The sequence below is a fragment of the Chondrus crispus genome, genomic scaffold, assembly GCF_000350225.1.
Source record: "Chondrus crispus Stackhouse genomic scaffold, scaffold_7, whole genome shotgun sequence".
Taxonomy (NCBI): domain Eukaryota; phylum Rhodophyta; class Florideophyceae; order Gigartinales; family Gigartinaceae; genus Chondrus; species Chondrus crispus.
In genome coordinates, this window is record NW_005178734.1 from 348,914 (window position 1) to 364,379 (window position 15,466).

At 52.5% G+C, this 15,466-nt stretch overlaps 2 protein-coding genes; both read left to right on the forward strand.

The window, feature by feature from the left end:
- The first annotated feature begins 1,905 nt into the window (after window positions 1-1,905).
- On the forward strand, window positions 1,906-9,529 carry CHC_T00010022001 (hypothetical protein). XM_005711358.1 is given in 9 exon segments: window positions 1,906-2,181; window positions 2,293-2,986; window positions 3,035-3,159; window positions 4,061-4,796; window positions 4,828-5,024; window positions 5,064-5,192; window positions 8,112-8,277; window positions 8,287-8,513; window positions 8,792-9,529. 3 exon segments carry the CDS (start codon window positions 1,906-1,908, stop codon window positions 3,157-3,159), a joined length of 1,095 nt encoding a protein of 364 aa, XP_005711415.1. The 3' UTR covers window positions 4,061-4,796; window positions 4,828-5,024; window positions 5,064-5,192; window positions 8,112-8,277; window positions 8,287-8,513; window positions 8,792-9,529.
- CHC_T00007342001 (hypothetical protein) lies at window positions 8,792-9,529 on the forward strand. Its single transcript, XM_005711359.1, has one exon. The coding sequence runs from the start codon at window positions 8,792-8,794 to the stop codon at window positions 9,527-9,529; it is 738 nt and encodes a 245-aa protein (XP_005711416.1).
- Window positions 9,530-15,466: the final 5,937 nt, after the last annotated feature.

A 15,466-nucleotide genomic window follows, 5' to 3' on the forward strand; every position in this document is an offset into this window, starting at 1 on the left:
AGGCAGCAAATAAACTCGCGTGCAAGGGCAAGAAGATGGCAAGAGTCTGAATCTGACGCTCAAGCACGTCGTGAGGCAGTTCGAGCACGCGCAAGAATCTGGAGGCGGCAACAAATGGAATCTCAGAGGGAAGCGCGTCGTCAAACTGACCGGGAACGTACTGCAGCATGAAGAGCAGCAGAGACTTCTGAGCAGCGCGAACAGCGTCTCCGTCGAAACAGGGAGAGAGACAGGGCGCGCAGAGTCCGTCGAGCACCGACAGAGGGTACCAGAGAGTCTCCAGAGCGCCAAGCAGCAGCGGAAGGAACCAGTGCCTCGAATCAAGCATCTATGCAACGCCCGCTACAGGTTGAGAACACTCCTGATCGCATAACTCGATTGGAGGCCTCTCGTGTCTCAATGCAACAGACAAGAGCGGACGCAACGACTCCCCTTCGAGATGCACGGCGCGAAGCAGATGGCATTGCAACACGACGCGCTAGAGCGGAAGAAAATACCCCCTCCGAGATGCACGGCGCGAAGCCGATCGCATTGCGACACGAGGCGCTAGAGCAGAGTAATGTACTCCTCTTCGTGAGGCGCAGCGAGACCTTGACCGTCTCTCCACCCAACGATCAAGGGATGCACAAGACACACCGACTCGGAATGCGCGGCAAAGATCCGACGGCCAGGCTCGAAGTGCCTCTCGACAGCTCTTCCCCCCACTGCCCGAGTCCTTGCCTTCCTACCGCGATCTCGGCATGATCCGTGTTGAGTGTTCGCACTGCAAAGCTCTGCATTTAGCCCAAGAACGCATCGTGAGCAGCCCTGCCGCAAGGCCCATCTTTTCCACATGCTGTGGGAAGGGGAAGCTGGCATTGCCCCTTCTCCCGGACCCGCCAGCTCTTTTGCGCTCTCTTCTCATCGATGATACTTCAAGGGCCCGCCGCTTCCGTAACAAAATTCGAGCATACAATGCAGCGCTGTCTATGGCATCCGTGGTCGCCAAATGGGTTAACAGAGGGCCCAGTCCTTCCAATTTTAACCCCACAATGACGATGCAGGGCGGGATGTACCATTACATGGGTCCCATGATGCCATCTGAGGGGCAGCCGCCTTCCTTTGCTTCTGTTTACATTCACGACACTGACTACGCCACCCAGACGCGCACAAGGCTGGGAACCTCTAGACGACTGGGAGAGGCACTTATGATGCAACTGACGCATATGCTTCACGAATGCAACCCCTACGTGCAGATGTTTCTGTGTATGCGAGAATGAGCTCAATCTCCTCACAACAGCACTCCAGCCACGTACCGGATGGTCATCCATGCCTACCGCACGCCAAGTCATGAGCACGTGCGCCGGTACAATGGTCCGGAAGCTTCCGAATTGGCCGCATTGATCCCTGGAAATGAAGACGGAGAGATTGGGCGAAGAGATATCGTCGTGCGCAGACGAGGGACTCTGAACAGTAACGGGAACGAAGTTCTGGATCTGATTTCAGTCAGTCATTGCGCATACAATCCATTGAGCTACGTGCTTTTGTTCTCAAACAGTAGAGATGGATAGTATACCATCCAGGGATATATCCAGAGCTTCGATTCTCCAGGTTCAAGACGGCAGACGTACCAAGATTACTCCGATAATGTACTAAGGATGGCATTTGTTCGAAAAAGCAGGTGAGTTCAGCACAATCTTGCAAGCAGCACGACTCTTTCAGCAATACTTGGTTGACCAGTTCTGCAAAGTGGAGGCAGAAAGGCTTTCTTATCTCCGTCACAACCAGACTCAACTTCGAGCCGCCGACTACACCTCACTGCGCGACAGCCTAGGAGACTCCGGTCGTGCTGAAGATGAAGCCGACGCCGTGCGTGCGGGACGACTGTTCATTCTCCCTTCCACGTACATTGGAGGTGACCGCTATATGAGGCAGCAGATGCACGACATCATTGCTATATCGAACCAAATTGGCCACCCGGACATCTTCCTCACCATGACATGCAATCCAAGCTGGCCGGAGATCACAAGAGCCCTACTGCCGAACCAAACGCCTCAGGACAGACCGGATCTGTGCGCACGTGTGTTTCGTCTCAAAATGAAATATCTCGTGTCCTTGGCCATCAACGAGGAAGTATTCGGAACCGTTGTTGCCCATGTACGTGCCGTGGAGTTTCAGAAACGCGGTCTTCCCCACGCTCACGTTGTATTTTTCCTAGATGAAGTCTCCAAGAATGATCTGCGTACTCCCGAAAACGTCGACCGCATTATCTCTGCCGAGATCCCGTCTTCCCAGGATCCAGAACTCCAAGAGGTCGTGCTCCAGCATATGATTCACAATCCATGCCGAGAACACAATCCAACAGCCGTGTGCATGGGCGACTGCAGGAAAGGGTTTCCAAAATCGTTCAAACACGAATCCAGCCAGTCCGACAGTGAGTACTACATCACGTACCGAAGAAAGGCACCCTCTGCAGGTGGCGTCTCCATCGAGCGACCCTCCCGTATTGGCCGACGACAGCAACCCGTCGTGATCGACAACTCCTGGGTCGTTCCCCACAGTCCTGTGCTTCTACAATCATTCGCTTGCCATTTGAATGTGGAACTCTGCGTGTCACGCGTTGGCGGAATCAAGTACCTCTTCAAGTATGTGTGCAAGGGACAAGACCGAGTGACCATGGAAATTACTGCCGAGAACGAGCGCTACGACGAGATCTCCAACTTCCAAGATCCCAGATACGTTTCCGCATCGGAGGCCGCATGGAGATTATTCTCCTTTGACATTGTAGGCCGCAATCCTCAAGTAGTAAGGCTTGCATTGCATCTGCCCAACCACCACACGGTGTACTTTGAGGAAGGGCGAGGGCAGGAGGCGGCGCTTCGACCAGCAACAGCGACGAAGCTGACCGAGTGGTTTAAAGCCAACGAGAAGTACCCAAGCGCGAGGCATATTCAGTACCACAAGTTTCCAAGGTACTTTACGTGGAAGACACGCACCAAGTCATGGAGTCCAAGAGCAACCCTGCGAAGACGGAACACGAGCAGCGAAGAAGAAGCCTACGATTTCAGTGGTACAGGTGCCAGCGTAGTCGGTCGAATCTACACTGTCAGTCCGAGGGAGGGTGAGCGCTACTTTCTTCGCCTCCTCCTCACACAAGTGCCAGGGGCAACATCCTCCTAGAACTTGCCAAATATCGACGGCGAGCAGTGCAACAGCTTTCGACAAGCTTGCTTACGACTCGGATTGCTGGCCGACGATGCCGAGTGGAAGCACGCAATCCGAGATTCATTCCGGTCATGCTTTGTTCCTCTTTCTCAGACCCGTTCCAAAGTCGGGGATGATTCTTTCCCGAACCTCCCTATCATACCACTCTTAACTTCTACCTTATTCATTGGACAGTTCGATGTTAATCTTTGACATTATACTTAATCTCCTGACTGTAAGTAGCGAAGAGTCACAACAAGTGCAGGTGCGCCACTGGTCTTTATTCTGGTTGCACAACACTGCACAAGGAGAAGAAGGGGCAAGTGGAACTCTCTGAATGGCAACGGGAAGCGTCGTGAGCAGAGCAAAAACAAGAAAAACGTACAATACTTTCCGCGTCCGATCCGGATTGCACTCTCACGGAGCAGCTCCACGACAGCATATGAGGCGGGAGTGGCAAGGTCATGGCAGATTGTGCAGGCTACCACCACTGCAACTGCACTGGCCATCGACGCCATTTGCTTGCCTTAACCCCTCTTCTCCTCCTCTCCTAATCCCCTCATTCCCCAATCTCCTTCTTCTTCTCTTTCTCCTCTCTACCCTCCCTCTCCCCTTCAAAGTGATGCATATTGCCCCAGTCTCACGGCCATCCCCACGGCGATCTCCAAGGCGATCTCCCAGGCGAACTGTACTGTCTAATGCATTGCAAGATGAAATAACCACACCACCGTCCAATTTGGAAGAACCGCGATGTGGCTACTCTAGTTACACTGGCAGTGCTTCTCCACTGCACCCGAGGGCTTTATTACAGGCAGATGGAGATACATGTGTCAAAGATATACCTGAAAGTACGAGACTGTTTACGTTCTTTTCCAGAATGACCAAAAAGGCCAACGCCGAAATAGCAAAGAAATGGAAACTGAAAACTTGCAGTAACAAAATGGACATCGTCTACCGCAATTATCTGTTTGTGCAGCAAAGGGGAAAAGATGGGTATACATTTAAGTGGACGTGCCAATCAAACCAAAAAATTGGCAGCTTTCATAAATTTGTTGAGGATTTCGAGAGAAGCGCAGATGATTTTGATTCACGTCCTCCATTGACGGATATTGTACCGGCTCTAAGAAAGTGTGGGGACCGCGGCGTCGGAGATGGTGGGGAAATAGCACAGGCAAAATTTCGGCAAAGTACGGCCACCAATAAAGCTCCACTGTTTTCGCTCTCTGAGTTCGCGAGACTCTGGGTCATTTTGCGTAATGATTCGCATGCTCGAAAAGCGCTTTTAGATTTAAACAATGCGCCTACGTTGGAAGATTTTTGTGCAAACTTCACTCGAGAAGATCTTTGGCGAGAAATAGCGAAGCGCTTCAATGATGTTTCTGTATCGTACGAGGAAGATTTTTCCACTTCCGTGCCAGAGGCATGTTCCGCAGACCCTTTCCTTTGCGCAAGGTCAGCTGAGAGGCTGAAGGATGTGTACCAGAGGACGCGATCGCTGTTTACTCAACGATTTGAGTACAACAATAGGTCTGGTAACAATGACCCGGAGAGCTTCCCGAACTATTTGTGGCCACACGATATGGAGGGAAATGTTGTAGTAGCATATATGGAACGTGTGTGGATTTTTCGTCGTATGTCGTCTAGATACGAACGAGCCCGATCCTTTTTTTCTGGATGTCAGCTTGAAAACTTTTGCTGCGGGAATTGAGAGAGGAGGGAGGTACGGGTCTGCTGAAAAATCTACATGTTCATCTGGAAAGAAAAGAAGAAGTTCTTCGTTTGAGAAAGCGGGTGAGGAGATAAAAGAAATGCGAGTGGAGACCCAAAACCGTTGGGTAGAGGTAAGGGAAATTCTTTCTAACGCGCATAGTACGACGCAGGTGGGAGGGAAACATCCCACGCCTCTCTGGGACGAAATGGTTAACGAAGACTGGTACGAAAGGATCGAAAAGCGAACTCTGTGCCTCAAACGAGTAAAGGATGCTGGGGCTGGTGAACGCATAATTTAGATGTGTCAGCAGGGTTTGGATAAGGCTATCGACAAGTTCGAGAAGCAGAAGCGAGATGCAGGCATTAGGGAGTCATAGTTTACAAGTTGTGAATTCGTGCTCACCAGTACAAGGCCGAGCGCCTATCCGCCTCGACCTGCAGCATTCTAAACCAGTCGGACGGCTCCACGCTCACGGGCAAGCCGCATCTCATCATGGCCTCCCCGACCGCCGCCCGTGAGAAACTCCGCTTCGTCATCCTCGCGCTCCCGTTCTTCGCCGTTCCCGTCGTGTGCGACCTCATCGCCCGGCATCTCGGCCAAGGCGCATTGGTCGTCCTCTTCCCCCCCAGGCCAACGTCCAGTGGCTCGCCGCAGATCTTCTCGGTCTTCGCAAAAACCGCCCCGAGCTCAATCTCTTCGGCCTGAATAAGCTCCCGTACAATTGCAGGATCCTCCATTTTGGCATGCCCCAGCTGGTAAGGAGGGAGTGAGCGAAGGTAGGGATAGACGCGCAGAAATTATGTACTTGCACATATCAAATGCTCAGTTTATCCCACCACCACTCCGCCAAATATGGACGGCTCCTATGCTTGTAGAAGCACTCAAAAGAAATCTAAGGACCAAGAATACCTCGTTTCTCCAGAAATGCAACCATTTTCTCTCTTTTCATCGACAAACCTCGCGTCAAGTCTGCCTCTAGAGAATCTCGCACCATCTCAACCATCTCAAGGTTGTGTTCTTTCGCAGTCCTGTACCAGTCGCTCGTCTCTTCATGTAATATCTCTAAAGAATTAGAGCAATAATTATTAATCCTGTGTGGGCGACCGTTGCGGGCAATGCAGTTATTGTGCAACATCATCGTGACCATAACGATTTCAATACAAACCTCCAACGAATATTCCAACTGACGCAGAATTCTTCACTTACTTACAAGGATTCCGAAGGCTTGTTCAACATGTATACGCAAAGAAGACTGAAAAAATAATACGCATCGCGATACGGGTGACCACGAATCATAGAAGCAGGAAAAGGAGTTAGTAAACTTTCGTCGCAACTGTACGCTTCATCGCCCGCCACCCAGTAGTCTTTGTTCAGTAGACCAGCAGCCGAGTATCTTCCTAACGATGAAACCGAATGCGCCAAGGAATCGTGGGTCGACCCCTTGCACATAGCAGAAACCATCAAAAAACGATACCGCGAATCGACAAGCGCTTGTACAGGAACAGAGTAGTAACCTCTTCTGCAGTAAAACCCTGCAGGGCCATGGCGATATCCAGGTTGTTTGATCCTGATACAAATTCCATCCAAAGCGCCAATGCAGCCTGTCAAGGGACTGATTGTCCTCCTTGAAGACTTGAACTCATCGGCAAGGAGCTGCAGTTATTCATCACTTTGTAGAGAATTGGGGAACCGCAATTTGCGCCAAATGGACTGTCGTGTATCCTTGAATATTTCGTAAACAGTAGTCCTTCCGATGCCGTAATGTCGCATTTCGTCGAGGTGACTCCCTCCCGTAAGCAGGCGCAGCGTTATGCCCAAGCGCGCTGCTGGCCTAATTGTCGTACGCCCGTCTCGTCGCTTCAGCTCAACCCTTAAAGTTTCTAGCAGTTTGTAGAAAGAACACCTTGTCATCCTAAAAGCCCTCTCGAATTCTTTATCGCTGTAAATGGCAGTACTTTCTTCGAACGAAATGTTAGTTCTGTTTCGCATAATATTCACCCGGCGAGAACCGCGTAGTGGCGAAATTTTAGCTGCCACAGAGTTCAGCAATTCTTCTTCCAATACCAAAAGCTGCAATGGCTGCAAAAACAGTTTTTTGTAGTTGTTCCTTACCCTTTGCCGCGTTGTGGGACTGTGGTTTTTTCTCAGAACTTGCCCTCTTTCCATAACGAAAAACGGCGTGGGGAGTGGCAGTGGTGGATGGCGGGTGGGGTAGAGGTGAAAGACGCAGAGAAAAACGAGGAGGGTGGCCAAGAAGAAGACGAATGGGGGATCAGCGATCGGAGGAGAAGCGGGGGGTGAAAGGGTGGAAAGAAATGGGCTTGGAGGGAAGAGGAAGCCTGGCAGCGTTGGAGACCGGAGGGGTAGGTGGTCCGCATGACGTGAAAGAAGGGGGGTGTGAGCGAAAGGTATAGATGGACGCGAGAATGGTTAGCATAATGTGTGCAAGACGCACATATCGAGTGCAGAGCATCGAGGGAGAGTCCCATTTGAAAGCAGCCGAGGAAAGATTGTTGCCCAATGGATTGTTGCTGTGGATTGTTCACCGAATTAGTAGTTCGGTGGTGTTGCTGCGGTGGTGTTCTTGTAAGAAGCGTCGTCGAGAAATCATTGCTACTTTGTGAATCGGGATCGGAACCAACGCCGTTGCTAGGGGATCGCAGCAGCTTCCCTGATGTGAAACGTAGATATCCTGCAAGGGCATTTTCCGCTCTGTACAGTACTACCATTTACAGCGCTTTTCTTGAAAAATTCAGTTTAAAGGCCTGGGAGATACGCACTGCTGGAAGTCAAGAGAAGAAACATTTGTGATGGACTGCGAGTTAGGAACGGCTCTCATCTGTTTGCTACGATTCTGGCGCACTGCCAGCCTTCGGATCCTCTCTTGGTGTGGAACGACCACCTGGACATGTTTCTCACCGATATTCGCAATCGTGCACGCGGACAACCCATTCGAAGGCAGCAGCTTCGCGATGATCACCACGCCACATCTTACGTGCTTCGAGAGGTACAGGAGGCCCTGTAGACCGTGCGTTCCGGCTGGACGCTTGCAAACTACAGACTCCCACTACCCGATGACAGCCTGCTCGCTTTGGAACAGCAAAACGAGACCGAGACCCCCGAAGCACGAGCGCAGCAGTGGGAAGAGCGACTACAGACGTCGTTGCCGCTGTTGAACACAAATCAACGCCATTCCTTTGACGAAATAGTGGGCGCCATGCTTCCAGGCGTATCCGTCTCTGTATTGCTTCAAGGATCCTCAAGCGCCGTTGCGGGACCTTCTGTGCCGACACTAAGTGGTCCTCTCTTCTTCTTCGATGCTCCTGGCGGAACAGGCAACACATTCGTGCTCAGCGCCATTCAGGACTTCCTTCGTACGCCCCGTAAGTAAGTCATCGCTGTCGCTACGTCTGCTGTTGCTGCTGTGTTGCTCGACGGTGGACGCACGGCTCATTCCGTGTTCAAGATTCCCATTCCTGTATCTGCCGAAAGCACGTGCAGCTTCTCCGCAAACTCCGACACTGGCCGTACACTGCAACAAGTCGATCTTATCATATGGGACGAGATCGTCATGTGCCATCGACATTGCATTGAGACTGTCGCTCCCTTCGCCACTTGATGCAAATCGACCGGGCCCTTCGGAGGAAAGTTCCTCGTGCTCGCTGGAGACTTTAGACAAATCCTTCCCGTCGTTCCGGGCGGGTACAGAGGTCAAATCGTGAGCGCGTGCGTCAAGGCTTCCCGGCTGTATCGAGAGTGCCGATTCCTGCGCCTTACCGAGAACATGCGACTTGCTGCTTTCCGAGCGGACCGTGCAGCGGATGTGGAGGCTCTCAACTTTCCAGAGTTCCTCCTCAGCGTCGGGGAAGGCAGACTTCAAGGCGAACAGCGCCCGGAATGGATCTCACTACCACAGTCCGTTGCGTTCGAGCACACCATCCGCAATTTATGCGTCAAGGTCTTCTCAGGGATTCGAGACAATCACGCCGACCCTGCCTGGCTCACCAAGCGCGTTATACTCACCACAAAGAACAAGCCGCTCGAGGAAGTCAACGAGGTCATCTGCAACATGATTCCGGGACCGTATCGAACGTATTTAAGCGCAGACAAGGTCGAGAACGAAGACACCAACGCGCTGATCTATCCCACAGAAATGCTCAAGACCTTGACCGCCGGGTCTGCTCTACCAGACCACAAGCTCAAGCTCAACAAAGGCTTCATCTTCATGCTTCTGCGCAATCTCGATCCCGCTACCGGTCACGTCAACGGCGCGCGATATCTCATCGAGAACATGACCAACAACCTGCTCTTTCTACGCGTTACCACCGGGTCACACCAAGGCAACAGACTATGTCTCCCTCGAATGCCCTGCGGACCAGGAGACGACAACTTCTCATCCCTGGCTTCACCCGAACGCAGTTCCCCATTCGCACGTGCTTCGCCCTTACAACGAACAAAGCGCAAGGCCAATCCTTCGGTGGCCGCATAGGTCTCGACTTACGAGATCACTGCTTCTCGCACGGTCAACTCTACGTCGCACTATCAAGGAATACTCACCCAGGCAACGTCACTGTCCTCACTCGAGAGTCCAATGAAACAACGCGAAACGTAGTGTACCCCGAGGTCCTTCAGTAGTTGTCAAAAAAGTAAAGGCCATTGTCTTTACATCTTTTCAATGTCTTTACGTCTTTTCATTGCCACCCTTCCCAAATAGTTTTCCTCCACCCTGACTTGGCTCGGCGCGCGAAGCGCGCACGGAGCCCACTTGTCCACGCATACTAATTTGCGTGTCTGTCTGTCTGTTTGTGTCTGTGTGTCTGTGCGCTCCTACGTGTGTAGCCATGGGTGCACGGCTGCGTTACTGCGACAAGTGGCGGCCACGGGCGGGGTCTGGGCGCAGGCCAGGCCCGCCACGGGGACACAAGGCGGCTACAGGCGCGATTATGGCAATACAGTACAATTAGAAATTAAATATAACACCACAGTGCGGTAAAAATAAAAATTTAGCCCCGATCCGCTTCGCCTTCGCTACCGATCCCCACGCAAACCGTCTACGCGATGTCAGTAATATAATAACTGTCCTCATTGCTCCTGCCGGCTTGCCGCTCGCGTCATTTGAGTCCACGCGAACGCTTACTGACTATAGACGGTGTGTGTCGATTTCTGCGAAGTGTCTACCAAGGAAGAACGAGAAGAATTGCGCAAGGCGCGCCGCGCTGCGACATCCATCCGCCTCAGTTTTTCAGAGTCCCCGCCAGCGGCTACACTTGTCAACGTAGCTTACCCAGCCCCGCCCGGCGCGCCCGCCCCACGTGTCCGCATCCCTCAGATTGCCCCACGCCCGCCCCACGTGTAGCGCCAGCCGCGCTGCCACGTGTGCCACGTCTCCATCGCGCCCTTGCGCCAGCACCCGCACCACGTGTACCCCGAGCCCCCGCTACACGTGGCACACGTCTACCTCCGCGTGTCATTCCTACCTTTCTTGGGCTACGTGTGATCGAGCGGCCACGTGCGCGCGCGTTGCCAGCTGTCACTACTGTCTTGCGCAGTGTGCCCGTGTACAAGTGTGACACCTGCGATCTGCACGCGTGAGACGAGAATCAATCAAAGGAAAAATTAGTCATGTTGACAACGAACTGCGGAATGCTGGACACGAGTTGGAGATCAAAGCCAACGGTGCGTCGAAATTATAATCAAAATTGAGACAACAATTGCTGAAGCCGTGGTCCGCACGCGAAGTGGTCGCCACACACAACAGTCGGAGACGAAAAATACTCTAAGTCACCTAGCCGCCGAACCTCCTCCGATCGAACATAACCAAGGGAAAACAAGAGGAAAACGGGAGTGCGATCGTAGTGACGGTGGTACACAGAAATAGGAAAAGAGGAGGAAGGATGTACCTAGGAAAAGAGGAGCAAAATTGACAAGGATAAAGAAAAGGAAATTTTTGAATGAAGAGGAGGAAAGAAGCGCACCGTGAAGGAAAATGTCAAAGAAGTGAACCACGACTAGAGGCAAGTCGAGGGAGACTTCTACAGTGCTGTCGTAGCACGGATCAGATGACGAGGGAGCCAGGGGCTCTTCTCTTGAGGAGGAGCCGCGGGCTCCGACAGAGCATGACGACGGATGTGGCAAAAAGAATAAAGAGGAGGAAGTTGAAGCTAACAGGGGATACGCAGGTGGCATCTTTTTATCGTCTAGAGGTCGTAGGATTATTTCGCTAGTCGACTATCACGCGGAAAGGATGGGAAAAAGGAGGATGAGTCGCAAGGGAGTGGTGCGTCCGATGTCTCAACGAGACGGTGCCCCAAGGGATTTTCCCTTCGGAAGGGATGTGACAAGTTGAGCTAGAACTCGCAATTCATCCAGAGACGCACCCTGGAGAGCCTCTCCATCCACATCATAAGCCATGAGCAGTCGATGGTAGACGGCAGCAGCAGTGGTATTTTGTTTTGGAATTGAGGACGTTGGAGGGACCACTGGGGCAGCGAGGAGCGGACCCTCAGGAGAAGGGAAAGCCGGACGTGGGGTCGGATCCCCGTCCAAAGGTGGCGCTTCACGAATTGGTAAGGTTTCTGTCGAGCTCGTTGGAGGAAGCTTGACGCGTGAGGGAGCCTTTGAGCGTATCGCGCCCACACTGGACGTACACGACGGCGAGGGAACGGGCTGAGATTGGAGGTGAATTGATGGGACAGTAGGCATGGAGGACCCTGCAGGAGGAGGCGTTGGAGACTGCGCATGAGGGACGGAAGCTTGAATGGGGAGACGAGGAGATGATGGGACTGAGGGGCGAGAGCAAACGCTCTCTGCACGAGGATCGGGAAGTGAGTCGGGAACGGCAATTTGCATTCTATGCTGCCGACTCAACTGAGCTTCGGAGGCAAAGCAAAACAATGACGTCTAAGCGTTGAACCAGACGAAGTCACCCGCCGAACTGTGACTTCCTCCTGGGGAGAACGATGGACGGCGCTTCGTAAGAGAGCGTGACGAAATGAAGGCGGGAACATTATCCCACTCGACCTGTGCAATTTTGTCAAGCAGTGGGTGTAACTCAATGTCGGAATCGACCCCAACTAGAGGGATTGAATAATCCAGCGAACGCATGAGCTCAACGAGCTTCGGGGACAGAAACCACAACCGCCAATAATCATACGCTTCCCACAGTAAGTCGGCGGCGACTTTTACACACCACTTTCTCAGAAACACAACTGTAGTGCAATAATGGGCTCTACATGGGGGTGGAACGAAAGGAAAGTAATTGGATATGACAAGTAGTCAGGGTTGGGGGTCACACGTGTGAATAATTGCACAGTTTTAATTTTTAATTATTTTATTTTATTTAGTTAATTAGTTGGGATTAATTTTGCTGACATTAGATTAGATCTAGAATCTAGCGCCGCGAGCTACTGTAGTGGCTCCGGCTGGGCAATATATACCTTAGCCCGCTGACCACCAAGTCAGTAAAGGTAACTCGAGTTGCCGGAGTTAGATCTCGCCTTCGTCGAAGACCGCTTCCGTTCACGCAACGCGCTTCACTTCTACGCTGCTAACGACATTCTCTATTGCTCCGGTCCCGTTTCCTTATCCTTTTACCCTTTTCTATCTTTAATTCCTATCCTTTTGTTTCTCCACCTCTATTTTTCCCTTAATTGTGTTGGTTCCATTGGAGTCGGTCGCGACCGATCTGGTATTGGTGTGATTGCCATCGGGCTGTGCGTAGGTCGTAGCGCTGCTACAGTGTACTGTTCGTCGGAAGGCTGTTGCAACGACGCCTCCTTCCAAGGTCTTATCATACAAGACAGTGTTGGTACCACCAACCGTGATTCCGATCGCATTGGTGTCCGTGTTTTGCCATCGGGCAACACGTTGGTCGTATCGTTGCTACATAGTTACTTTCCCGTTTTGTAGTGCTAGTCGAGCCCCCGTCGAAGACCTTGAATTATACGCAAGGTGCTGAAGACGCTCGTCGAGCATTGGCCTTACAACCCAGCAAACCGCGGTTACATTCTCGTACACAAGCCCAACCCGCACTCGCCGAGCACTCAAGTCTTCACAAACCTGTACCACCATTATCCTCCCGGGCCCGGAATCTTTCCTTAACGCTCCCGTCGGAGTGGAGCTACCGTGCGCCGCAAGCTCACACAAGGGGAAAGGGAGTCTCGAACGCTCCGTAGCGCGTGCCATCGGCAGTGGTTGTTTCTGTTGCTGTTTTTCTTCTTTTTGTTTGACCGTCGGACTGTATTCGCGGCCTGCCAGGCACATTGCACTACAACAACCCATAGGCCGTGACAGGGATCACTTAAATGGCTCCCGAAGTAGGTGAGAATTGGTCCCAATTCCGACTAGAAGCCTGGGCACACCTCGAAATTTCCCTACCAAGAGGAGAGTCACTCCCCTCTTGGTGGAGAACAGTGACTGTCGCTGATAGCGATTCGCATAGTGCGACCGAGCGATCTCCCCCGCCTCAAGCATTTGGTACGCGAAAAAATTACCCGTTTCCGCTCTCATCCTGCGCTCGACACGAACCGTATATTGGAAGAATGGAATGCTGCTGCGTTTCATACGTCTGAAGTTAGGGGGAAGGATCGCGCTCGTCCACGACATAGCATCGTTTGTGGCCGTCAGCTGGTTTCGCCACAGGCGATCCGCTTCCAACACGGGGTCACCCCGGGTCCAACTAAGCAGACTGTCGAGGTATTCGAATACCGCCCGATCGGGCTCTCCTTCCGTACGAAATATCCACCTGTCGCAGCCAAAAGAGAAGGGAATCAAGGCGACGGTAAGAGGAATGTCAAGGCGGCCGAGGACTGTTTCCATGAAACGTAGGGACAGGCTGTCGCGTCGGAGAGGGGACGAACCACGCAGAATAGAAGGAGGGGCAGCGATACGAGCTCGCCAATCGTAGGAAGGTGACTGGGCAATATGCCGTCGGCGTCGGCGAACTTATTTGCGACGCAGACGGCGTCACGAACGCCGAGATCACAGAACCAGGGAGCGCCAGCGAACAAGAGGGGGAGCTGACGCATGGACTTATTGTGAAGCTCCGCGAGCGAGGGATACCGCCGAGAAGAAGGAGAAGTTTGGGGGATAACAGGGGATATCGGATTGGGGACAGTAGTCTCAGGGGGACGTCGGGGAACAGAGAGAAGACAGCGGGAGGCCCGAGGTTGGGACGAGAGGCCTACACCGAGACGCTTGCGGATAACATTCTCACGGGGTGAGAAGTTCTCACCGGGTGAGAATGTTATATATATGTATATTCGCGTGGGTCCCGCGCGTCCCGGCCGGACTGGATGTGTTTGGTTCGTCTTGTCCTTGCCCATGCGGAAATCGTTGGTTATTGGGAAAGCCGAAGAAGTAAAAGGGGAATAGAAGCTGGAAATGAAGGAGCGAGCCCGCTGTGCGAGGATGCTCAGAGGTGGTTTATGTAGTGCAATGGCACTGCCCAGGTAAAGGAGATCGGAGGGTACTGTAGTCCGGGCTGGGGAGCACAAGTGAAAATCATTTCACACCGTTATTTATTGTTTAATTTTAATTAATTTTAATTAGATACCAATTAATTATTTAGTATTAGATTAGATTTAGGATGTAGCGCCGAGAGCTACTGTAGCGGCTCCGGCCGGACGATATATACCTTAGCTCTCTGACCCACGAGTCAGTAAAGGTAACCCGAGTTGCCAGAGTCTGATATCACCTTTGTCGAAGTCCGTCTTTTACAAAACATTCTCTTTTACCACAGATTACTTTATCCTTTGCGCTCGGGGGTTTCCTTTCTTTTTCTTTTATTTCCCTATCCTCTTCTATCTCTAATTCTACCTATTTCTCATATCTTGTGTTTGTAGTATAATCACCCCCAACGACGAGGGGGGTGAGTACTGATAGTTCGGAAGACCCCGATCGGCGGGAAGATAGAAGCACGGCCCACCCACGGTACCGAGCACGGGCTCGAGGTAGCGGTAGTAGGGCGGGATCGGGGAGGACGCGCGCACGCGCGAGCGGTTCTACGCCTCGACGCCCCGGAGCGGTACTGGGTGACGATCCAGTACCGACGGGCGGAGGCGGAGCCGGCTCGTGGGCGTGCTGCGCGCGTCCTCAACCCGCACGCGATGCTACTCCTAGGTAAAACGGACGGAAGTACCAAAAGTAAGCGGGCGGACCAAGGCGGAAGATCCCTGACAAGTCCGTGCTTGTCGTCCTCCACCGCCGCCGGTCCGCTCATATTTAATATACAGAGTCACCTATCATAACATTACATTAGTGCAGGTTGGCCTGCACTGTAATGCTGTCAGCCGTCGGGGCTGTCAGCACACGTGTCGCACACGTGTGTGCCCACGCCCCCGTACACGTGGGGTACACGTAGTGCAATGTGCCTGGCAGGCCGCCGGGGAGTCCAGCTACCCTCAAGAGCTCCCATCAATCCCCCGATTACCTCCTCCTCTCGACCCATCCGAGCCGGCTCTTCATCCGGTCATACTTCTCTCGTCGCTGCATCGCAGCGATATTCCTCACTCGAGGAGTTACACGATAAATCCATGCACCACACACCCCTACTGTACGCAGCAGCAAAGTGGT

Coding starts and splice junctions, on each gene's coding strand:
- CHC_T00007342001 (XM_005711359.1), top strand. CDS start 8,792: ATGGATCTCACTACCACAGTCCGTTGCGTTCGAGCACACCATCCGCAA.
- CHC_T00010022001 (XM_005711358.1), top strand. CDS start 1,906: ATGAGGCAGCAGATGCACGACATCATTGCTATATCGAACCAAATTGGC. Junction 2,182..2,292: donor GCGGTCTTCCCCACGCTCAC/GTTGTATTTTTC, acceptor GAACTCCAAGAG/GTCGTGCTCCAGCATATGAT. Junction 2,987..3,034: donor GACACGCACCAAGTCATGGA/GTCCAAGAGCAA, acceptor GCGAAGAAGAAG/CCTACGATTTCAGTGGTACA.